The 25,515-nt window shown below is 36.7% G+C and overlaps 1 protein-coding gene across 1 annotated transcript in view; it reads right to left on the reverse strand.

The window, feature by feature from the left end:
* Nucleotides 1-6,573: 6,573 nt before the first annotated feature.
* Nucleotides 6,574-25,515, reverse strand: part of LOC5577077 (protein vein) — a 245,040-nt gene continuing 226,098 nt past the window's right edge. The window contains exon 7 of the mRNA XM_021842230.1: nucleotides 6,574-7,066. Coding sequence (XP_021697922.1) covers nucleotides 6,969-7,066 — 98 coding nt within the window. The 3' untranslated portion in view covers nucleotides 6,574-6,968. The remainder of the gene's footprint in view (nucleotides 7,067-25,515) is intronic.

Genomic DNA, 25,515 nt, shown 5'->3' on the forward strand with positions numbered 1-25,515 from the left:
TTTGTCCGGTCCAGGAGTAAACGAGTTTTTTAGCTTTTTAGTTGCAGAGATTACCATCTCAGGAGTAACCCTGAATGAATCCAGGTCGACGATATTCATTGGAACAGCAGAAATTGAAGCGCCAACCTCATCTTCCGTTGAAGGACAATCAGCAAAAACGGATGAAAAGTGTGTGGCAAACAACTCACAAGCAGAGGCGAACGTATTTGCGTTGGAGTGGTCAAGATACACGTTGGAGGGTATGCTAGGATTTTTCCTTTTCGAATTAACGAACTTCCAGAGCTCTCTTGGATTACTTCGTAAACTAAACTGGATGCGTTGCACATATGAGCGATAAAGAGTCGAGTTAAGCTTGCGATAGGCTTGGCTAGCGATATTGAAATTTCGTTTGTTGGCATAGTTGCGATTGCAACGCAGTTTCCGTTGACATGAGTTCTTTTTACGACATAAATCGCGCAGTAACGGAGTGCTCCACGCAGGTGAGACAGGCTTGCGTTTTGAGGGAACATTCGTATCTAACCATTCAGTTATTACGTTGCAAAAAACAGTTGTCATATCGTCGATTTCCAAATTATTCAGCCGAGAATCCCAGTCAAATCCTTCGAGAAATGATTGTAAGGCATCGAAATCAATCCTTCGATAGTTCAGCATATGAGAACGGTGGTTAGAGGTACTGTTTCGTAATGGAGTGCATTCAGCAGTAGGAATTGAAATAACAAGCGGTGGGTGGTGATTGTCAACACGGAGTAAGGGTGTGACCGATTCATCAACTGTGAGGCGAAGATTATCGGACCCAAAAACAAGATCCAGAGTACGACCGAGCTGATTCGTAATCGAGTTGTACTGATGCATATTTAAGAAATTCATTCCATCAATCAGTGCGGAGCTAGAGGGAGTAATATGGGATTCAGAAACAACGGTTTCCTCTTCCTGTCGTAGCCATTTTAATCGGGGTTGGTTGTAGTCTCCGCACACAAGAATAGCACCATCGTCTTGTTGTAAATCGCATAGTTCCCGAATAGATGCAACGTGTGTTTCAATTACGTCAACCAATCTGCTTTTATTGGGGGGTATGTAAATGGCGCAAATGAATAGTTGCATTCCTTGCACAGTGCATGCTACGCAAATTTGCTCAAGATATCGATCATGGGAGATTTCGGCCAGTGCACTAGTATAACGCTTCGAAATAGCTATCAAAACTCCACCAAAACACGTCTTGACACTGTTGAGATCACTTCTATCGCAGCGATAGACATTGTACGAGGTACCGAATAACTGAATAGAGTTGATTCGATCATTCATACCTGTTTCAGTCAAAACTATTATGTCAAAGTTGCTATCACGAGCCGCAAGGAAGAAGGCGTCAATTTTGCTTCGCAAGCCACGAACGTTCTGGTAATATACCTAGATTTTCCTACTATCGATTGCATGAGAATCCACAGAAACGCTGGAAATTGATGAAATTTCAGGCAGGTTTACGTTACAACCAGACGCGTACTTGCCTGACAGAGGTTGTCGGGAGATCCTGTCACCAACCACGACCGAAGGCCCAGGACGACTACGTTGGCAGGAACTGACAGCATGCACGACTTGGTCGGGTGGCTCGAGGACTCCCTTAGGGCTGATGGCAGTGCGTCCTAGGTGTACACGGCAACATCTAGCGGTAACGAAAGAATCGTCGGTTTGACCTGTATGTGCTACAGATCACAACACTGGATCGCGTCTAACTTTCTAATAGATGCTATAATAGTTAATTAAATAAAATATCATGAAAACAACTTGTTAACCTCATGTGGTACCCTTAACAAAAAATTCAGCAACAAACTGCGGTCCTAAAAAAAATTAACAATGAAAAAAAAATTTTTTTTTTTCACTTAGTGTCAAATTTGTGAAATATTTGAAATGTCATAACTTTTTTGTTTATTGGCTTACCAATTTTTATGGTAGATAGCTAATATAATGGACCGGTTTCCCTCAAAAAATTACGTTGGTATTCCGATAGGGTTTTGAGATATTTGAGTTTTTGTGACAAAAATGATGTTATTAATGCAAAAAAAAAATTGTTTTACTGTGTGTATTTTTTTTGGGATCTTTATTTAGTTGTCTAACTTTGTTTCTTTAGTTGTCTAACAATCGAACGAACCTGTGCTGTGCAGCTTTTTGAATATTTTTGAACCATTTTCACATACACCCTTTTGAAAAGTTAGTCGTGACTCAACTTGAAGATTTGATATCGGAAAATGACGATTTAGATGGAACTGAAAAACTGTGCAAAGTTTCAGATATTTTTGAAATGGTCGATCAGAATCGACTTGCATGCCTCCGTGGAATCCCTCATGGAGAGAAAATAGGAACTGAGAATAACATCGATATAGGGAGATATCGAGGTAAGGAGGATATCGATATATGGAGAGTGAAAATGTATGCAGAATGAAGGGACATAGGGAGAGATATCGAGAAGTAGAACTTCGAGATTTGGAGAGTCGACTGTATCAGTGGAATTTCTCCAGAATTGGCTCCGAGAAATCCTTAAGAACTTGAATGCTACTACATCCAGTCATTTCCAGTTATTCATCTAATCGTTTTTATTTGGGTTTCTTCAAGAATTTATCGGATTCACCAATGAAATCCTTCAAAGCTTATTTCAGGTTATCTATTCATACCACTTCCAATAATTCCCCAATATATTCTATCAAGGATTCCTCATTAAGTTCTACCAGAAATTTCTTCTGCATTTCATTCCACCCAGGAATTATTTCTGCAGTTCTTCTAAATTCTTCAAAAGATCATTTGACATCCATACCAGCAAATACTACAGCAATTATTCAAGTATTCTTCTTCTTCTTCTTCTTCTTGGCATTAACGTCCTCACCGGGACAGAGCCTGCTTCTCAGCTTAGTGTTCTTATGAGCACTTTCACAGTTATTAACTGAGAGCTTTCTATGCCAAAGTTGCCATTTTTGCATTCGTATATCGTGTGGCAGGTACGATGATACTCTATGCCCAGGGAAGTCAAGGAAATTTCCATTACGAAAATATCCTGGACCGACCGGGAATCGAACTCAGACACCTTCAGCATGGCTTTGCTTTGTAGCCGTGGACTCTAACCACTCGGCTAAGGAAGGCCCCAAAGTAATTCCACCCTTATTTTCTGCAGTAATTTCTTCAGGTATTCTGTAAGATGTTTTAAGATATTCCTTCAGACAATATTGCACAATACTATCCAGAGGTTTCTATTTTTATTCAATATTATTTCAATGAATTCTGTAGGAAATTCTCTAATGTTTCTTAGGAGTTCTAGAGCTCTATAGGAGATCCTTGCAAAACATCAGGAATTTCTTCAGAACTTTCATCAGAGATTACTTTGTTTTCTTTTGCAAATACCTCTCTCATTTTTGTTCAAATTTCTCAAACATTTTTTAACAATTTCGTTAACAAATCCCTTGCGCCATCCTTGGAAGAATTCCTGAATAAATTCTTTGATGACTTCATTAAGAAAATTTTTGAAAAGCTTCTGGAGGAATTCTTCAATAAATGCCTCTCTTTCCTATTTGTAGCTCTAGAGCTCCATTGATTTTCGACGAACTTGAGACAAAACAAATAGGTAAGATGAATACTTTGCAATAGTTACTAGAATATGATTCCTTACCCATCAGATTCAACCAATAGTTTCAATAGTAGAACTTTTGATAAACAAACCAATAGGCAAATATAATGCGCCACCGTCATAGAGGTCGCTGGGGAAGAACGAGAGAAATGTCACTGAAAATGTTTGTTTACGTCCAAAATTCAATTTTTCAACCCAAAAATTAGGTCATAATCAATCGATTATTGAACTATTTTCCATTGGCATAATAATTTTGTACCATTATTCTTGCGATACGCGTGATTCCACAACAAATTTAACCACTAACAAAGAATCCGGAAGTTTATAACCTATGTTGCCAAACACAAATTTTCCAATTTTATCCCACTAATCGTACAAGAGCACTGACCGGATCTGTACATTTTCGAAGGATCAAAAGTTTATTATGTTTTTCAATGATCTCTGATCGTCTTCCAAATAACTATTTCGAGAAAAATTGTAAATTGTGTGTTCCTTCCTATGCAGCACACGGCACGTTCTCAACCCAACCTCTTTTTTGTCGGTTCTCCTACTAGCCACCAGATGTCGGAGTGATCGTTTAGCTTCGAAAATATTTGCCAAATCACAAACACATTTCAGAGCGATTTCTTTTTTTTTTATTTACGAAATTATTTCTTCAAGCACTTTTTTCTTCACAAAAACGCTTTGTTCGTAAAGATCAAAGTCGTGGAAAAGAAAGAATTAAGCGTGAAAGTTAAAAAAAAAACGCTTAAAAATATCCGTTGAAAAATGTCTGGTTGGTATCATAGGAGTCCTTATAAAAACTCTTATCTCCTCTGTTGTATTACCACTTTTGTTTAAATTCATCCATTGATATGCCCCTCCCAGTTTGTAACAGATTTGATAAAGATTTTCAGTGTAGGTTCAGTTGATCAGCGACGCGCATCTTGAGCGGACATAATAAAATGTACTCGGTTATATATTATGTTTTATTTGATGCTACGAAAGTTTCCATGCTTGTAACGGAATACAACATCCTCATTCCAGTTTGTTTCTTTTTTCTGAGATCTATTTTTGATCTCTTTTTGGTTCTTGTTTGGTATATCTATGGTCTCTCTTTTCAGGTATGAGGTACCTTATTTTTAGAGCGCTCAGTTCGTACAGTTCGTACTAACAACAGGGTTGAAATCTCAAAGATTTTCGCAAAATCTCTAGAATATATACTTGTTTGAGAAATTATTTTGTTGAATTCAAAATATTAATTCTTTCTCTACTTTCTGGCGTTACATCTCACCTGGCACAGATCCTCGATCGGCGAGATTCGAATCCATAGCCCTCCGCTTGGTATTGCTGGATAGCTACGCGTTTCCCACTACGTCTATCTGGGACCTTTCATGCGATTACTATATAGAGTAAAGTGGGGCAAAAGTTCGAGTGAGGTAAGAGTTTCTTTTTAAGATTTCTAGCTCAATTCAAAACGAATCTTATAAATGTCATGGTGGTTTAAATGCTATTCAAGTAAGAGACTTTCAATCCAAATATCATAAAAATTGATTGAGATTTGGAAAAGTTATGGCTATTTGTAGTTTTTCGACGTGAATATTGTAATTTTTGGTCAAACTTTCGATGCATGGAACCAATTGAAGATAAAATCTTTGTCAATATTTTATGTTAGGGCGTTTCTAGGCCTATCATAAGGTTGCTTTGAGGTGTATTAGTTTTTGCATAAAAGCTTGAAAACAATTTTTGGCCCATAGTGGGGCAAAAGTTCGAATCAGCGGGGCAAAAGTTCGACCCATGTATAAAATCACGGTAAAATTTGCAAATTGCCTAAAATCCACATATTATCTTCAAAATTAGTTAAATTTGTCTGATCGTGTGAAAACTGCCCCCAAAATTTTACATTTCCACTTAGTTTTGCGAATAACTACTATTCTTGAGTATATTACAATTAACCCGGTTTTGGGCAATTTTTGGATGAAAATTTAGTGTGTATTTTTCGTCAGACTTAAGTTTACGGCTGGTGTAAAGTATGTCTGTCATAAAAGGATCGATATTTGCGTTTTAGCCAGCGAACTTTTGCCCCACACTAGATTTGAACTCTTGCCCCACCGGTGGGGTAAAAGTTCGAATAAGACAATCAATTTTGAAACTGTTATAACTAAAAATGGGTGAATATTTTGACACAAGTTTGTTCAGCAAAATTATTTCCAATATGTTGAAGGCTCACTGTATGGTATTTGTTTTGTTTTAACTGCTATTGTTTTCCTGGAAACTTTGATTTTACCACTAAGGTCGAACTTTTGCCCCACCTTACTCTACATATTCTAATCAATAAAATTTAAACTTTAAACTGGAAACTGATTTTAAAGTGTTAAAGATCATGACAATATAGTATATTTTGCGTTTTGAAAGTTTTATGCATGTTTAAAAATATTTTATGAGATTTGTTGGTTTAGCTTATAAGGGGTAACATTGATGACCCATGTAAACAATGCCCAGGAATATTGAAAATATCGTTACTTACTTAAATGTTGGCCCCTCAACCAAACTATTAAGTTATTAACTTTTAAGTTTATTTCCAAATTAAAATATCTTGAACTGCGGAGTATGCCTAAAGCTAGGCAATTTCCGTTAAGTTGAAAAAATTACGCATGAAAAAAAAACTTGGTATTCGCAAAAACCTTATTTTTTTATTAGCTCATAAATATAAGAAAGAGGAGCACCTTTTATGCATTTGAAAAAGTTTAATCGCTAAATATTGATTCTAAGTATTTACGGGTATGGTCATACCGATCAATGTTATACCGGTTTACGGTACCTATTTAGGTACGACTATAATATTTAAAAAACTATTTAATTGCTACGAATTCATAGGTGGTCCCTGTTAATAACTAGAATGAGTATTCCACCGTTTTCTTTGGACTGATCTTTCTTTTGCAAGAAAACTGCAATCGGAATTTTGTATGCAGAATTTTTATTTCAACACATATCGTAAAGAAAATTTACACCAACGTTAGTATTAGTCAATAATTTATTACAACTACTACAATGATATTTACATCTTTGGTATTTTCAACGTTTTTTGTTTTTCTTTTTATATCATTCACGAATTCTTGTTCAGTTGTTGGTCGCATTGGAACACAACCATGTGTATACAAATTAAGCACAATAACTTAAATCGAATGGAATATCGTCATTGACTGTTTTCTCCTGATTGAGAATTACAAAAAATATCATTCGTTCGACTCGTTTCGATCGCCATGAACTGTTTAATCTCATTTCTCTCGGGCTGACGCGATTTTCCCACCAATACAGAAAGTTGAGTCCGCCGTGGAGTGGGACACCTCCGAGTGCCAAATAGCAATGAAGCGGGACGACCTTAGATGTCACTGTCATCATCGTAATCGTACAACGGTGGAATCATGGGAAGGGCGATCGGAGAGTCCATCAGCAGAAAGTCAGCACATTCTGGATGACCTGGATGAATAGAGGGGATAAACGTGGAATTAGTTTTTCATCTGCACTTTCAATATCGTTTGCTAATTAGATCACATTATGACAATCAAACAAAACACGTTAGAGGTTAGGAGGGGAATTAGTTTCACACATGGATCCGCCATTTCAAGGTTAGGAGGGAGTTACTCAGAGAGGGCAGGCGTCACAAACGCGGAAATCGTGCGATTAGTTGTTTGCTCGAAGCTCGGGGTTATTCTAAGCCTAATGCTGTTTCTCAGTCTGTCTTCTTGCGTTTATGGTTTTTCATTTCTATATAATTTTGAGTACCATTTTTAGTAATTGCCACATTAACTTTACTACGTTTTTTTTTGTTGCTTTCTATTTCTATCTAGATTATGTTTTGTTCTAGTATCGCTATCACAACGAAACACATCCTATCGTACATTCTATGGTTTACGCGTTTCATTCTATGCAGTGCTATCAGTAGTATTTTGTTTTTGTTTAAATATCGATTTTTCATCGGTCATCCACTTAATAACTGATTGAGTATGAACCTTAATCTAAAAGCACGCGCATCTCCGTTGGAAGGAATGTCGAGGGAGCTCCATGTCTGATTAGTGGACGGTCCTCACATCTACCCACACTAACTAGAGAGTCTGGACGTCGGGAGGGAGAGCTAGAACGAAATGGGATACACAAGGAAATAATTTAGTGGTTGTACACAAATGAGGATCATTTTACGATAGTAGGTGTACATGCAATGTTAGTTCATTTATATTAATAAAAGCAATAAGATTATAGGTATAACGTGCAAATGATAATAAGTGACCCAGTTCAAGCAAAATTTGTAGAATCAGTCTAACTATATTCTTATAAATGCCTGAATAACTATATCGATGACCGCACAGCTTTTCAGCTAGTCTTTAAATACTCGGTACTTGTTTACTCGGTAGTATAATTTTAAAACAATATTCCTTACATTTTATCTAGAACTTTATCGAAAACTCCCATAACCTTTAACAATAAGATAATCTCGTCCATCAACTGAATCTAATAGGTCGTCCGCCGTTCTGTCGCTCACTACTCGCGTGTGTCAGTCGCAGTCTGGTTTCGGCATCACACGCCCCCCTTCAAGTCCAACGCCAACAACTTGAAGCCGTGTCGCGTCGCCAGAGAAAACCCTAAATAAAAATTGCACCCACCACTCGACACGGTTTTGTGGATTGACAGAAAAGGTCAGTAAAATTAAGCGATAATAAGATTTTCGTTCTTCACCAGGGAAAAATTACGCTCCACCAAATTAACCAGCCCGAAACAACAATAACAACCACCTGCGCGGCGGCGGATTGCGTAGTAGGTAGTGCTCGGAAATCACATGGCCGCATGGAACGATCGTGGACTTGGCAGGGTAGGGCAAGAAGGGGATCTATAGAGATGAAGTGAGCGACAAAATGGAAAATCACGTACCGGAAAGCGCAAGAAGCGACGACTTTGACGGCGACGACGAGCAAAGTGCTGTGTGAAAATCGTACAGGGGGTGGTACGATGGGGCGTAGGGGGTTCTGTTTACGGTTACGTAACAAATTTACACGATTCGAAAAAAAACCAAAAAACGGGATTTTTAAATCTCTGTAAAAACGCACAAAAATCAAAACTATTTGATCCCCTTTCCTCCCTCTGTAACGCTTTTTGTATATAAAAAAAAATGCTTTCACCTGATCTTTCCCCTCGTCAAGCGTTACGTAATTTGAGGATGGTGCCTACGCATTCTGTATTTCTTGCAATATAATTCCAGAATTCCAATAGGCCTTCTGGGATTCTGTGGAAGATTTAGAAATCCACAGAAATTTTTTTGGGATTTGAGAATTTAGAATTTTTTAATTATTAATCTTTTGGAATCCTGAGGGAATCTTCAAGATTCTGATCCGAATCTTTGGAATTTCTTCACAACTTAAAGAGTATTCGGTGAGATTCCTGCAAATTTTTATTGCAAATCTTTGGAATTCAACATTTGGAATGTTGTTCTTTAGAATTTTAGTAAAATGGAATTTCAAGTTGTTTCATTGGGATACTATTCAGAGAAAAATAATATTGCACATAGTCGTGATAAGATATAATATTTTTAAGGAGGATGCCTTATGCTCTCGTTTGCCTGTAAATCAAAATTCAAAGCGATGACACATAGATTTTTCGGAATAAATTTGTTTGTAAAAGTTGGATGAACATGCTTAAGTAAAAATAGAAGTTTCTGATTACAGTCAAAATTTATTTTACCCAAGAAACTACATAAAACCCTGATTATTGTATAGTCAACTCTCCACTCTCTCCCTATGTCGATGATTTCATAGGTCCCTTCAGTCTGCATACATTTTCTCTCTCCATATTTCGATATCCTCCTTATCTCGATATGTTTCTGTTGATTTTTTATTCTCAATTTTCTCTCCGTATGTCGATATGACCAATATCGAAGGTTACTAGACCAAAGTTTTGGAATTCTAAACAAATTAGGAGCGCAAAATGACGTCTGTTTGTGTATTACTTTCTTGACAACGGAGTGTTTGTCAACCTAGTATTCATCAAAAGTGTGTTCTTTGTCTCGATCTCTCCCTATCTCGATAGTCCCTGTAGACTGGCGACTGTAGATAAAAGTTCAAATAAATTTTTCAACATAAAATTGATTTAGAACTCAGGTAAACATTCAAGTAAACAAATCCCAAAAAAAAGTAAGCATGTTTGAGAAGTAATACAATTGTTTTGTGACACTCAAACTTTATTTTACTCGAAAAACCTAGTCCAATAGACATTTATGCTGATAAAGAAATAATCGCAGCAATAATATATTTTTTAACATCAAATTGATTGTAGAAGTTAGGTACACATGTTTAAGCAGTAACAGAAATTTTTGATTGCATACAAAATTTATTTCACCTAAGGAACTAAGACAAACGCTGTAAATCATAGTTCAAAGCGATAACATTTAATTTTTTGATTACAAATTTATTAATAGAAGTTATATTATTTGAGTTTTGAATATAATTTTTGATTGCAGCAAAAATATAATATACTTTAAAAAACTCAAAAAAATCAATTTTTCTAATTTTCAGCTTCTAAATGAAAATCAAAAGCGATGATATGTAGTTATTTTACATGAAAATTGATTGTTGAAGTCAAGTGAACATTATTGAGTAATAATGGAAAATTGTGATTTTACTCAAAATTTATATTACCTAAGCAACTACGAACAACAATATTTCATGAGACTGTTTGCCTGTAAACGAAAATTCAAAGCGATGACATTGAATTTTTTCAACATAAATTTTTTTAAGGTAGTTAAATGAACATGTTTAAGAAAAAAAGAAATTTCTGATCACACACAAAAAAAAATACATTAAAACTATGATTATCACAGTTTAAAGTGAAATTAATTTCATGTCAAGACCCAAAATTGGGATTTGCATAGTATTTAAGTAAAATAATTTTTAAGTGTCATTAAAACACATATTTTTCTCCTCCCTTTTTGTGGGCTTTGTGGCCGTGCGATAATCGGCGTCAGTCGTTTAGGCGCATTGTGTCACGAAGTTTGGATTCGATTCCTGTCGGAGGAAACTTTTCGTCAAACGAAGAAACTTCACTGGGCTGCTGGATATTCCGTGTTGTTCGTAGTCTTGTGTTAGTGATTGTTCAGCCTGTGCAGCATTTGGCTGAAGATGGTGTAAATTGTTAAAGCAGTTTATGCCGAAAAAACTGAACGTCATCGCTTTGAATTTTGCTTTATAAGCAAACAGGCTCATGAAGCATGATTTTATCTTAGTTTTTTAAGTTTCATAAATTTTGAGTGCAATCAAAAATTTATGTTAACTATTTTATATGTTAACTTAATTTCTTCAATCAATTTGATGCTGGGAAAACAACATATCATCGCTTTCAATATTTCTTTATAAACGTAAATGTTTATTTAACAGGGTTTTTCGTAGTTTCTTGGATAAAATAAATTTTGTATTACTTCTTAAATATATTTACTTGATTTCTATAAACAATTTTATTTGAAAAACAATAACATTTGAATTTTTATTCACAAGCATATAAGTTCATGAATTAGAGTATAACGTAGTTTCTTTGGTAAATACATTTTGTGTGTAATAAAAAATGTCTACTTCTACTTTATAATGTTCATCTAACTTCTATGAGTATTTTTTTCCGGAAAAACTGCGTACCATCGCTTTGAATTTAGATTTACAGACAAACAATCCCATGAAATCGGATTTTCTCGTAATTTTTTAGGTTAAATAAATTTGAAGTGTTATAAGAATTTTTTTTTCGAACATGGCCACTTAACTTTTCAAATACGAAAATAACTACTAGTCATTGCTTTGGATTTTGATTTACACACAAACAGACTCATGAGATAGAGTTTTTAGCAGTTTCTTACGTGAAATAAATTTTAAGTGTAATCAGAAGTTTCCTTATTTTATTCGTACATATTCACTTGACATCTGCAAATTATTTTATGTAAAAAAAAAACAACATGCAATTGCTTTGAGTTTTGAACTACAGACAAACAGGTGAGAAAAAGGTTTTTTTCGTTGTTTTCAGGTTAAATAAATTTCGAGTGTTTTCAAAAATGTTTATTTTTTTATTTTTTTTTTAATTTTTTTATTAGTATCATTCCAAACATTACATTCATTATTTCTTATATCTAGGTGTTCTGTGTTATTAGACAACACTATCATCCTAATTTGGTAAAACAAATTTAAGATTTTATTAACATTTTGTTAACAACATATTACATTTCATTTGCCGTAGCAGTTCAGATTTTTACATGTGAGTTGATTTCACCTGCTTATAAGAGAAAAAAAAAACGCTTTGAATATTCTTAACCTAACTTAACCTAAACATATAACGCATTAATCGTGGCAATAGAAGATTGTAACGATTTTTGCCTGAAATTATTGATTATTTTATTTGACATTTGTTCCAATGTTTCAACATTGGATATTCTATGTAACTCATTGGTACTATACCAGGGAGGAAGCCTCAGAATCATTTTCAAAATTTTATTTTGAATTCTCTGCAGAGCTTTCTTCCTGGTATTACAACAGCTAGTCCATATTGGTACAGCATACAACATGGCTGGCCTGAAAATTTGTTTGAATATCAAAAGCTTGTTCTTAAGACAAAGTTTTGATTTGCTATTAATAAGGGGATAGAGACATTTTACATATTTGTTACATTTGGCTTGAATGCCCTCAATGTGATTTTTGAAAGTTAAATTCTTATCTAGCATGAGCCCTAGATACTTAACTTCATCTGACCAATTTATTGGAACCCCTCTCATCGTGACAACATGTCTACTTGAAGGTTTCAAATAAAGAGCTTTTGGTTTATGTGGGAATATTATTAGTTGAGTTTTGGAAGCATTAGGAGAAATCTTCCATTTTTGCAAGTATGAAGAAAAAATATCCAAACTTTTTTGCAATCGACTACAGATGACACGCAGGCTTCGTCCTTTGGCGGAGAGGCCTGTGTCATCCGCAAACAAAGATTTTTGACATCCCTTAGGTAATTCAGGTAAGTCAGATGTGAAAATATTGTATAATATTGGTCCCAAAATGCTGCCTTGGGGAACACCAGCTCTTACAGGAAGTTTTTCAGATCTGGAGTTCTGATAATTAACCTGAAGTGTACGATTTGACAGATAACTTTGAATTATTCTAACAATGTATGTTGGAAAATTAAAGTTTTTCAATTTTACAATCAAACCTTCATGCCAAACACTGTCGAATGCTTTTTCTATGTCTAGAAAAGCAAGACCAGTAGAGTAGCCTTCAGATTTGTTGGAACGGATCAAATTTGTTACACGTAAAAGTTGATGAGTGGTCGAATGTCCATGGCGGAATCCGAACTGTTCATTGGCAAAAATTGAATTTTCGTTGATGTGGGCCATCATTCTGTTCAAAATAACCTTTTCAAAGAGTTTACTGATGGAGGAAAGCAAACTGATTGGACGATAGCTAGAAGCTTCTGCAGAATTTTTGTCTGGTTTTAAAATTGGAACAACCTTAGCATTTTTCCATTTGTCAGAAAAATATGCTAATTGAAAACATTTGTTAAATATATCAACTAAATATGATAAGCTACTTTCTGGAAGTTTCTTGATGAGGATGTAGAAAATTCCGTCATCACCAGGAGCTTTCATATTTTTGAATTTTTTAATAATAGTTCTCACTTCTTCCAAATCAGTCTCCCAGGCATTTTCGAAAACGTTCTCTTGATTGAGAATATTTTCGAAGTCCTGAGTAACTTCATTTTCAATTGGACTAGTAAGTCCTAAATTAAAATTGTGCGCACTTTCAAACTGCATAGCAAGTTTTTGAGCTTTTTCACAATTAGTTAGTAATAATTTGTTTTCGTCTTTCAATGCCGGTATTGGCTTCTGAGGTTTTTTCAAAATTTTAGATAATTTCCAAAAGGGCTTAGAGCCAGGGTCCAATTGAGAAATCTTATTTTCAAAATTTTTATTTCTTAATTGAGCAAAACGTTTCTTGATTTCTTTCTGCAAATCCTGCCATATAATTTTCATAGCAGGATCACGAGTGCGTTGAAATTGCCTTCTCCTCACATTTTTAAGACGGATCAAGAGTTTAAGATCATCGTCTATAATCACGGATTCAAATTTTACTTCACATTTTGGAATTGCAATGCTCCTGGCTTCAACAATGGAATTTGTTAAAGTTTCAAGAGCATTGTCAATATCAAGTTTTGTTTGTAAGGGAATATTAACATCAAGATTAGAGTCAATAAATGTTTCATATATATTCCAGTCGGCTCGAAAATAATTGAAAGTGGAGCTGATAGGATTGAGAATCGCTTCATGGGATATTTGAAATGTAACAGGGACATGATCAGAATCAAAATCAGCATGAGTAATCAGTTGACTACAAAGATGACTAGAGTCAGTTAAGACCAAATCAATCGTAGATGGATTCCTAGAAGAGGAAAAACATGTAGGGCTATCAGGGTATTGAATAGAGAAATATCGTGAAGAGCACTCATCAAATAAAATTCTGCCGTTGGAATTACTTTGAGAATTATTCCATGACCGATGTTTGGCATTAAAGTCACCAATGACAAAAATTTTTGACTTATTGCGAGTCAATTTTCGCAAGTCAGTTTTGAGCAAATTAACTTGCTGTCCAGAGCATTGAAAAGGCAAATAGGCAGCTATGAAAGTATATTTACCAAACTGTGTTTCAACAGAAACACCTAAAGTTTCAAAAACTTTAGTTTCAAATGACGAAAACAGTTGATGTTTTATACGCCTATGAATGATGATTGCAACTCCCCCACATGCCCCATCAAGTCGATCACTGAGTGGGGTTCTGGTAATTTCTGAGTGGGGTTCTGGTAATTTCCTCCAGGTTTCTGGAAATGTTCCCATGTCACACGGACATCAAACAAAAGTTTTGCTTTTTCTAAAGCTTTAATATTATTTAGTTCTTTTTTGTTAAAGTGAACTAAATAAAATTCTTGAGAAAGCCCTTTCCGACCAATGCCAGATTGGGTTCTCTTTTTCATAATGATTACTTGGACTGGGGAAAATCCAAGTAAATCATTTATTCCATTTTTGATCTCTTCAGGTGATTTATAGTCACTTGAGAGACCTTTCAAGACAACTTTGAACAAACGTTCAGTTTTGTCGTCATAAGTAAAAAATTTGTGCTTCTTCTCTTCAAGATGTCTGAGAAGAAGTTCACGATCTTTAAGAGTTTCCGGGAAAACGCGACAGTCTCCTTTCTTTGCGATTTGGAAGGAAACCTTGATTCCCCTAATGAAGTTCAAGATCTCCTGCCTAAATCCCGCAAATTCGGAACAACTGACCACGATAGGCGGCACTCTTCGCTTCCTCACTTGAATCAAAGAGCCTGGGCTAGAGGCTGCTTCGATTTGGTGTTCGGAAAATTTGTCTAGAGCATCGAACTGATTGCTCATTTCGATACAATTATTCATTTCACCCTTGGAAGAAAGTTCGCATTCCGGGGAAGCGTCCTTTCTTCCATTCTTGCCACGTGTAGTGACAGTTTTAAAACCCACTTTTTTGGAAGGAAGTAGTGAATTCAGAGATTCACCCTTCCTTTTGTTAGTTGTTGATACCATGTTTAGTTAATAAACGAGAAAGACGTGACCTTCGAGAGGTTTTTTCCCTAGACGGTGTCCAAGAAGGATTACCACCGCTAGCTTTCGCCAACGGGTCCAACGAAAAATCGAAGGCACGGGTCCAAACAAGGATCGTAAAGGGATCAATAGTAGAAAAAATAGTACTGAAAAGTACTGTTTAAGTAGCACTGAAAAGTACTGTTTGTGTAGCACTGAAAAGTACTGTTTTATTGCTTTAGGTAGTTTTTAAGAAAACTTCCAAGAGCAGAGAGAATTCGTGTACGCACAGCACGAAGGTACGATGCGCACTTACCCGACGGATTAAAATTTGTTTGTGAATGAGCACGATTATGATCTTCCTGGTGGGTATGATTCCTAATCAAGCGATCGTTAACTGAAAAATGAGCATTGTTCGATACTCTACCAGGCAAATTCCGGAAACGACCGTTATCGTAACGGATATTATCCTTCATCTGCCTGGCACGAGCCTCAACGACTCTTTTGCGTGAAATGCATTCCCAAAAGTTAGCTTTGTGAGGGCCCTTGCAATTGGCGCATTCAAATTTTCTGGTATCTTCTTTCACAGGACGTCTTTGGCGTGAGAAGAACCTCCGCAAATCAGGCATTTAGCATCCATGCGACAATTTTTTGTACCATGACCCCACTTTTGGCACCGACGGCACTGAGTGGGGTTCTGGTAATTTCCACCAGGTTTCTGGAAATGTTCCCACGTCACACGGACATCGAACATAAGTTTAGCTTTTTCTAAAGCTTTTATATTATTTAGTTCTTTTTTGTTAAAGTGAACTAAATAATATTCTTGAGAAAGCCCTTTCCGAACAATGCCAGATTGGGTTCTCTTTTTCATAATGATTACTTGGACTGGGGAAAATCCAAGTAAATCATTTATTCCATTTTTGATCTCTTCAGGTGATTTATAGTCACTTGAGAGACCTTTCAAGACAACTTTGAACAAACGTTCAGTTTTGTCGTCATAAGTAAAAAATTTGTGCTTCTTCTCTTCAAGATGTCTGAGAAGAAGTTCACGATCTTTAAGAGTTTCCGGGAAAACGCGACAGTCTCCTTTCTTTGCGATTTGGAAGGAAACCTTGATTCCCCTAATGAAGTTCAAGATCTCCTGCCTAAATCCCGCAAATTCGGAACAACTGACCACGATAGGCGGCACTCTTCGCTTCCTCACTTGAATCAAAGAGCCTGGGCTAGAGGCTGCTTCGATTTGGTGTTCGGAAAATTTGTCTAGAGCATCGAACTGATTGCTCATTTCGATACAATTATTCATTTCACCCTTGGAAGAAAGTTCGCATTCCGGGGAAGCGTCCTTTCTTCCATTCTTGCCACGTGTAGTGACAGTTTTAAAACCCACTTTTTTGGAAGGAAGTAGTGAATTCAGAGATTCACCCTTCCTTTTGTTTGTTGTTGATACCATGTTTAGTTAATAAACGAGAAAGACGTGACCTTCGAGAGGTTTTTTCCCTAGACGGTGTCCAAGAAGGATTACCACCGCTAGCTTTCGCCAACGGGTCCAACGAAAAATCGAAGGCACGGGTCCAAACAAGGATCGTAAAGGGATCAATAGTAGAAAAAATAGTACTGAAAAGTACTGTTTAAGTAGCACTGAAAAGTACCGTTTTTAATTTTAGCACTGAAAAGTACTGTTTATGTAGCACTGAAAAGTACTGTTTTATTGCTTTAGGTAGTTTTTAAGAAAACTTCCAAGAGCAGAGAGAATTCGTGTACGCACAGCACGAAGGTACGATGCGCACTGAATGTTTATCTCTATTCAATTTTATTAACTTGATTTCTACAATCAATTTTATGGAGCAAAATTACGTGTCATAGAATTTTGATTTACAGGGAAACGGGACCAAAAAATAGGGCATACCTCGGAAAACCTTATTATCTTACGACTATGTTGTTTTTCTCTGAAAGACACAACTTTAAGCATACTATTAGTAAACGAAAGCCAAAAACCGATTGGTTCTTTGTATAGTTATGATTTCTTGAAGAATTTAAACGATTTTTTAAAGGACGCCCCTTATTACTGTTTTTCTTAGTTACGACCATGTTAAGTACTTTTCTATTGAAGATCTACACTAGATGTGTTGAATCGTGAAACAAAATCAAAAAATGATTGCATAGCGGAACCGAAATATTTTTATATATTTTTTATTTTGATAATATGATAATTTTATATTTTATCAAAAATGACAAAAACCGAAAGAGAATCAATTCATGCATATTCAAAAGTAATTTCGCGAAGGCACTTTTTTTTCGATCGAATTTTATGTATTAAAAAATGCATTTATTTTTTCTTTTTCTTTATGAAAATTAAATACATAGAAAACTATGGCCCTTTTCCCACGTTTGTCTGGAAATATCGAAGGTACACAACAAAAAAAATCAGCGATTTTCATCAAGCCTGCCTTGATTGTCGTGGGTAAGCTGAAATTAGCTTGCAGTTTAAAAAAACGTTGTTTCATATTTCGTGTGTAGTATCTGCTCCCCTCTCAGGTATTACCTATCATGCTGAATGGTTGATTAAACTTATGCACCATATTTTCAGAGAAATACAACACCTTCATGAGGGCTTCAAAATCTTGAGTCAACAATCAGGAAGGAGTGACCGCATTCAAATACAACATCTACCACAGTGGTGGCAATAAAGCTAAAAACGGAGTCGGTTTCATAGTGATCGGGAAGCAAATGAAGCGCGTTATTAGGTGGAAGCCGATCAACGAGCAAATCTGCGTATTGAGGATTAGGGACAAGTTCTTCAATTACAGCCTGATCAACGTCTATGTACCGACTAACGACAAACCCGATAACACGAAGGACGTGTTTTACGAATGTCTCGACAAGACCTATGGAGAATGCCCAAAACACGACGTGACAATTGTCATCGGCGACGCTAATGCGCAGGTAGGAAGAAAAAACTTCTTCCGCCCTATCGTTAGTACAGAGAGCAGTGAATCAAATTGTCATCAAAGGAGACGAAAACAAACAACAAAGCAAACTCGCTCACAAAATTGTCATGTCAATCACAGGGCACATCATTGTTGCAACCTTTTCAAATTGCGATTCATCAGTTATTCTCTAAACACAAAACCAAATTTGTTGTATGCATGCTGTTCGACAATGTGCCAATGTTTACCAACACAGAGAATGTTCTCGAAAATTGCAATGCGAAGTCCAGAAAATCGCTGCGCACGTAGCGATCGATCTTTGTCATATTCTGTTCAAGTGGTGATAAACTGATGTTGTGGAACAAAATTGTTGCAACAAGAATAGGAGATGACGATGTCTTTGTTGCTGCGTGTTGGGTGACAATTTATTCACTGACAGAGAGCCTTCACTCTGTTACCAACGACAACGGCCTACGTTTAGTGAACTTTGCTGCCACCAGGGGGATGGTCATCGGTGGCATCTAATTTGCACACAAGGATATCCGCAAGCACAATCTGGCAACACCCATATGGAGAACTTTGCAAACAAATCGATCATGTTCTGGTTGACGGCCGAAATTTTTCCGACGTCATCGATGTTAGAACTTTCAGGGGCCCTAATATCGACTCAGACCACTATCTCGTTGTAAGCGAAATTCGAGCGTGATTATCAACCGTTTCGAGTTCTATGAATTGACAATCGTTGCGTTTCAATATCCAACGCCTGTCAGCACATGGTGTAGCATCGGACTACCATCAAAAGCTCGACGAGTGGATTAGCAAAATCGACGAAAGCGTCAACCTCAGCGATCTGTGGGAGTCAATCCACGGAGCGGTGAACACAGTAGCGCGAGAAGAGGTAGGTACTGCTCAACAAAGACCAAGGAACAGTTGGTTCGACGAGGAGTGCCAGAGAATGACGAACGAGAAGAACTTGGCTAGAAGCCGGATGCTGGTGTCTGGTACCCGTCAGAGCAAAGAGCGGTACAAGTAAGCAAGGGCAGCCGAAAAACGGATCCATCGCAGAAAGAAAAAGGAGCATGAAGATGCAGTAATTGCTCAGGCGCAAGAAGCTATGGAACAGAACGACATGCGACGATTCTACGAAACTGTGAATGGTGTGCGGAGAAAAACAGCGCCGTGCAACGACCGCGAAGGAAACTTGCTGATGGATAAAACTATGGTGGTCGTCAGGTGGAAAGAGTACTTCGAGTCATTGCTGAACGGAGATTACGAAAGTGGATCTGGTAGCAGAATCCAAAACGATGACGATGGACAGGCTGTGGAACATCTAACGCTAGAAGAGGTAATGAAAGCTATCAATGAGCTGAATAACAACTGGGAAGGACGAGCTTCTGACCGAACTTCTCAAACACGGAAGTGAGCAGCGAACTCCTTCACCGTATTATTTCGAGGATATGGGAGGAAGAACAAATGCCAGCTAGTTGGTTAGAAGGTCTCATTTGCCTTTAGGAATTTAAATACATTCCGGGTGTATTACTTGCAGACTCATCGTCTGTTTGTAGATTTCAAACCAACGTACGATTCAGTGAAGAGAAACGATGTCCGAACATGGCTTTCCGGCGAAGCTGATTAAACTGATTCGTGCTACGCTTGATGGATCGAAATCAAGTGTGCGGGTGGTGGACGAGATTTCGTCATCGTTCGTAACCTTGGATGGATTGAAACAGGGTGACTCTCTTTCTAACTTGCTGTTTAACATAGTGCTCGAAGGTGCTATCAGGAGAACCGATGTGCAGAGAAGCGGTACCATTATCACAGTGACACGCGATAATGATGTTAGCTGCAAGGTGAAAAGACTTATTCTGCCGTTATACGCATAATTGTCCCATGTTCCAAAATATGCAATCGAGAAAAACGCGTTTAAAGATTTTAACACATTTAGGCCTTGTATTGACCAGGTGTGTGGTAGATTAAATTAAAATATTTACAATAGTATAAAGAATAGCGTGTTTATTACAGTCAAGAGTTTGTATTATGGGAATAAAGTAAATTTAGCTACGAAATTCAAAGTGGGACTGTTATGCCTAGAAATACCAGGATTTTGATGAATTTCTACGCATAACAGTCCCACTGATAGTAGTGACCAATTATGTGCTAAACATACGGCTGTAGATGAGCATGGTTACGTATAGATTGTACCGAATGTAGAGGACGTATATCCTCAAGACTATTTAAAGGCACCTAAAGAAGGCTCAAGTGACATGTGCCAAACGGAGCCACGTGTGGGGAAGTGAAGAAAGATTTTATAGTTTGGGATGGAAAGCAAAATTTTATGTATGTGTGATAATGGGAAAATGTAAGAGTTTGTGAAAGAAAGAGTGGATGAGTAAGTTAGAGAGTTCATAAGATGCAATAAATTCCTATATCGACTCTTCCAGCTGCATGCTCGTCTGCGACAGAAACTCGTCTGCGAATTCAAGGTTTTTATGCGGAGTAAATATTTAACTCAAAATTCACGACACAAATTTTCACACAATTTGACATTTCTTTGGACCTTGTTTGCAAAATCATGATATTTGATACATCGCAAATTAAGTTTTAGAACCAGTAACATATTTGCCACTAGCACCGAAGAGCCAATTATCCGGAATAACCCAGTATGTGGCCAGGTCATCCAAAACCTTTTGAACTATTCTTCTTTTGACTTGACTTTGACTTTTCTTCTTGACTTCATCAAGTTTGATATGTCGCAAGATAGGTCTTAGGATCGCCAATATAATGTCCACTTCCTCTGGGGAACAGGGTATCGAAAACAACCTGGCATGTTATCAAGTCATCCAAGAACCTTTGAATTACTCTTCTTTAGCCTTGATTTGGGAATTTATGAAGTTTGATGTTGCCAGCTGGGTTTCAGATCTGACAGTTTAGAGGCCATTTCCCCCAGGGAACCAGGAATTCGGAACAATCCGATATGGGGTCAAGTCATTTTAATACATTTGAACCATCTTTAGACTTGATTTGCGAATTGATGAAAATTGATATGTCGATGTATAATGGCCGCTTCCACCAGTGTACTGGTATTCGGAACAACCCAGCATGTGGCCAAGTTATCCAAAAACGGTCGAACTATTTTTCTTTAGACTTGGTTTGCTAAATCATGAAGTTGATTTATCGCAAGCCATGGACTCGAAATTAAAGTGGTTACTGATTCTTCAAGTGGGATTATTTCAGTACTCCCCGTGATGAATCCAGAATTAAAATGAATTTCTAATCGTTGACCGCGGTTTCAAAAACTAGAAGAATTTTGTGATTGACTCTGAAAATTCAACTGAAATACATTGAAAAACGGATGGTAAATAACATTTTGTTATTGAAAATTTCAATCAAATTTGACGTCAGGCTCGCATGAATGATGAATGCATCCCGATCATAACACAGGTTGTGTCCCACATGGGATGTAAAGCCAACGTAAGAAGATGTCAAAACGATTTTCCCAAACACCAGCTAAATCAAAATTGACAACTGAATATTTTGTTCGAGATCAGCGCAGCGAATTGTATAAGGACTGTTCATTTAGGAAAGTGGACACCTAAATATTAGCATTTTAGTGTAAAAATTCCATAAAAACAAATAAAATTTTGTTTCAGTGTGATCTCAAGTGTTTATTTTGACAGCAGACAAAAGTTGACATAAAAAAATTATAAATTCTAAACGTGGGTCGAATTGACATGGCGACTCTCAATTTTTTTTCTGCACAAATGGTGTACAGAAAAACTGCCGTTCCGAGATTTGGATTAAATCGCGAAGTGTCCAAATTGAATTTTTTCAACGCTGTGGCCAAAACAGATATTCCTGACGACGTACGATACATCCCAACAGAAAAAATTGGGAAGAATGATTTGGTATGGCAAGCAATTTGCTCCTGCGGTATGAAAGTACTACATATTTCACGACGGGTTCAATCAACGGCGAAAATTACAGAACTGAATGCATTAAAAAATGGCTTCTGCCCATCTACTGAAAGCATACCATGCCTCCATTGTTTTTGCCAGACCTAGCATCGCCTCACTATGCTTCAGCTACTTTGGAGATGCTCAAGAAGGAATAAGTCGAATTTGTAGAAAAATTATCGAATCCATCAAATTGCTCAGAACTACGCCTCATTGAAACATATTGGGCAATAATCAAACGGCATCTTAAGAAGGATGGAAGAGAAGCAAGCTCCATCGATTTTTTCAATAAAATGTGGTCACAACGAACAGCAGCACAACGAAAAGTTCCGAAAAAAGTTGTGCAGAATTTTATGGGAGGTATCAAAAGAAAAGTAAGAGCATTTTCCAGCAATGCTCAATAAATGTTCAAATTTATGTGAATTTGATCGAAATTACGTTGATTTCCATGTATTTTAGGTAAACTCATGAATTTGTTCGAAAATAAACAGTTTACTGTAAAAAACACGTGTCCACTTTCTTAAATGAACAGTCCTTAGTGTGACAGTTATGCGTAGAAATACAGTAGTGGGACAGTTAAGCGTGGAAATTCAACAATGGGACAAATTGACTTGGCTTTCTTTTCGTTGAGTTTCCGAACAAAGTTAATTTTTAGTAAGTGTTTTTTAAAACTGTACGTAAAAATAAACTGTTAGATGACAAAAAGTCAAAATGCACAAAAAGTAACATAGGACAATTATGCGTATAACGGCAGTATTGCAGCTGCGAGTCGGGTTTTCTATGGGCTCCGTTACCAGCTGAAGTTCCGTAGCCTCCAAACGAAAACAAAACTCGCGTTATACAAGACACTGATCCGTCCGGTTATCCTATATGGTCATGAATCATTGGCATTTAAGGAAGTCGACCGGAGAGCTTTCGGGGTGTTTGAACGTAAAGTGCTGTGAACATTAGAAAACGTCATCTGGCGGCGTCGCATGAATCACGAGTTGTACCAAGTGTATAAAGAGGTGGATATTGTCAAGCGCATAAAACACGGCAGGCTGCGCTAGACTGGTCACGTTGCCCGTATGCCGGAGGAACGACAAGCAAAAATAATATTCAACAGAAAACCCGGACGAAGCCGCCGACTTCGTGGTAGATTGCGCACACGATGGTTTTTTGCAGTTGAGGAGGACTTAAGGGCACTTAACGTTCAGGGCTACTGGAAGCGATTGGCTCAGGACCGAGTCCAGTGGAGAAGGCTCATCCATTCGGCGCATATTCATCGTAGCGAATTGAAGCCCATCAAGTAAGGGATGGTACACAAATTATGTCACGCTGTCCTCCTATTTTTTGTAAGGCTTGTCACACTTGGAGCGTGATGTAATTTGTACATGGCCCCTAAGTAAATAGTACAACACATTTAAGTGTAATTTACTCACAAAAACAAATTATAATTCATTTGAACATCTCAAAATTAACTGATAATATAGAAAAATGGGTTGAGCTGCATTTTAGAATGACAACAATGATTACATTGTCTGCGACTTCTTAATTCTAAAATTTACTAATGCGGAAAATTGCAAATTTTGAAACCCACCCACCATCTTTCTGGAACGATTTGTGTATGCATATTGCAGACTTTTTTTATGATCTGTTACATCTCAAGAACACCCAATCATCTCCGTCAGTGTCATATAATTTGTCAATGGACACTTAAAATTTTCCGATCAATAAGCTGTCAAATGCATAAGGAGTGTATCGAAAATTAGTCGCAAATATTCAAAACAAAAATATTGGATTGAACCCGCAAACAATTTTAATCAGAAATACTTTACAATGTATTTCAAAATTATGATGTGGTGATATTATTTCAATGGGGTGGCATTTTGTATCACGATTTTTCAGATTACTAACAGTTGATGATGAAAATCTTGCACACCTCTAAAATAAATAATGTTGAAAAATGTGTTAAATTTTTAGAAAAAATGGTTTTGTGCCACAACTCTCATGGCATAGTGTAAAAAATATATTGAAAAATACATTAACAAGCTTTTGAGAGCAAATGCAAAAATCAAAAAAAGTCGATTTTCAAGGACCTCGTTTTTTTATTTTTTCTTTCTACACGTTAATGGTAATTTTAAACGATTGGAACGAATAAAACAATTTTGTTTGATTGGAAAAGTTCCTTTGCATATTTATGAAGTAACGTAAGCAAAAACTGGTACTCTATATAATTACCGCTGTTTATGACAAAGCTTTAAAAATTGATTAAACGTGACTTTCAAAAATCGGCATTATTCTAATAAATGAGCTTTCTTAGAGCAATAATTTATTTTTTGAAATCCGTTTTACGTGCTGTATGATTAGATATATTTTCCGTTTTAGTAAGCTTTTCATCCTATATTGTTTGATATAAATTTTGTTCAATACAAAACATCGAATCTTCAGAAAACACTTCAAAAATGTAATTTTGTGCAAAATTTTATTTTCTATGTTTGTCTTGTTGTATTTTTATGAAGACTGCATATTATTCAATACTTTTTAAAAACTTGATGAAATGATGAAGATTTGCGTGAAAAAAGCTTTTAAAAAGATAAACTATGCTCTGAGATATACCGTTTTGAACATTTGCGATTACTTTTCGATACATTCCTTTCACAACTTATTTTATGCCAAACGTTCATTATGCTTAACGTATTTTATGCCTAACGGCTGCTATGCCTAATGTCTTTATGCCCAAAATCCTTAAGCCCAACGTCTTATGCCATACGTCTTTATGGCTAATGGGATATATGTACTCGTCTGAATCTTCATGAGTCTGAACTTCATTCATACACCTCCCAGAGATCTCTGGTTACGTCTATGGTTTCAACCCTTTGTGTAAGCTAGATTTTGGATAACCACTAACAATTTTTGAATTTGAATCTTGATAGGACATATTTTTCTTGAACCTACCATCAGAAAGGTCACTGTTTACGCGTGAAGATCTTAAGTCTGAATATAGGACTACTTGAAGTGGTTGGATTACCTTTATGCTTTGTTTGGAACATAAACCACTGCGACCAATACTTGATCTATATATCCCGTGTCCTTTGTTTAGTGCATGTCGTGTTACTCCTAATTCTGGGTTTGTGCTAACGTAAGAACTATCGTACATTAACAATTCACGACGCGAGACTGGACACAACACCTTGTGGAAGTGTTGTGTCCAGTCTCGCGTCGTGTATTGTTAATACATGTCGTGTTACTTTGTCGAAAAGTTATACGTACGAAAAGTGATTTAGTATGCGTTTTTCTTATAGTTGTAATTACTAACTTGATTTCAGGAAATGATTATAATTGAAAGGTTCCGCTATTTATAACCTTTGTAGAGTGTGGTGACTACACTTTCAACAGGCGGGCCCCTTTTTCAGTCAAAATCGGGTCCCTTGATTATGCCAAGAAATTGTCCATGCAT

The sequence above is a fragment of the Aedes aegypti genome, chromosome 2 (genome assembly GCF_002204515.2).
Source record: "Aedes aegypti strain LVP_AGWG chromosome 2, AaegL5.0 Primary Assembly, whole genome shotgun sequence".
Classification (NCBI taxonomy): domain Eukaryota; kingdom Metazoa; phylum Arthropoda; class Insecta; order Diptera; family Culicidae; genus Aedes; species Aedes aegypti.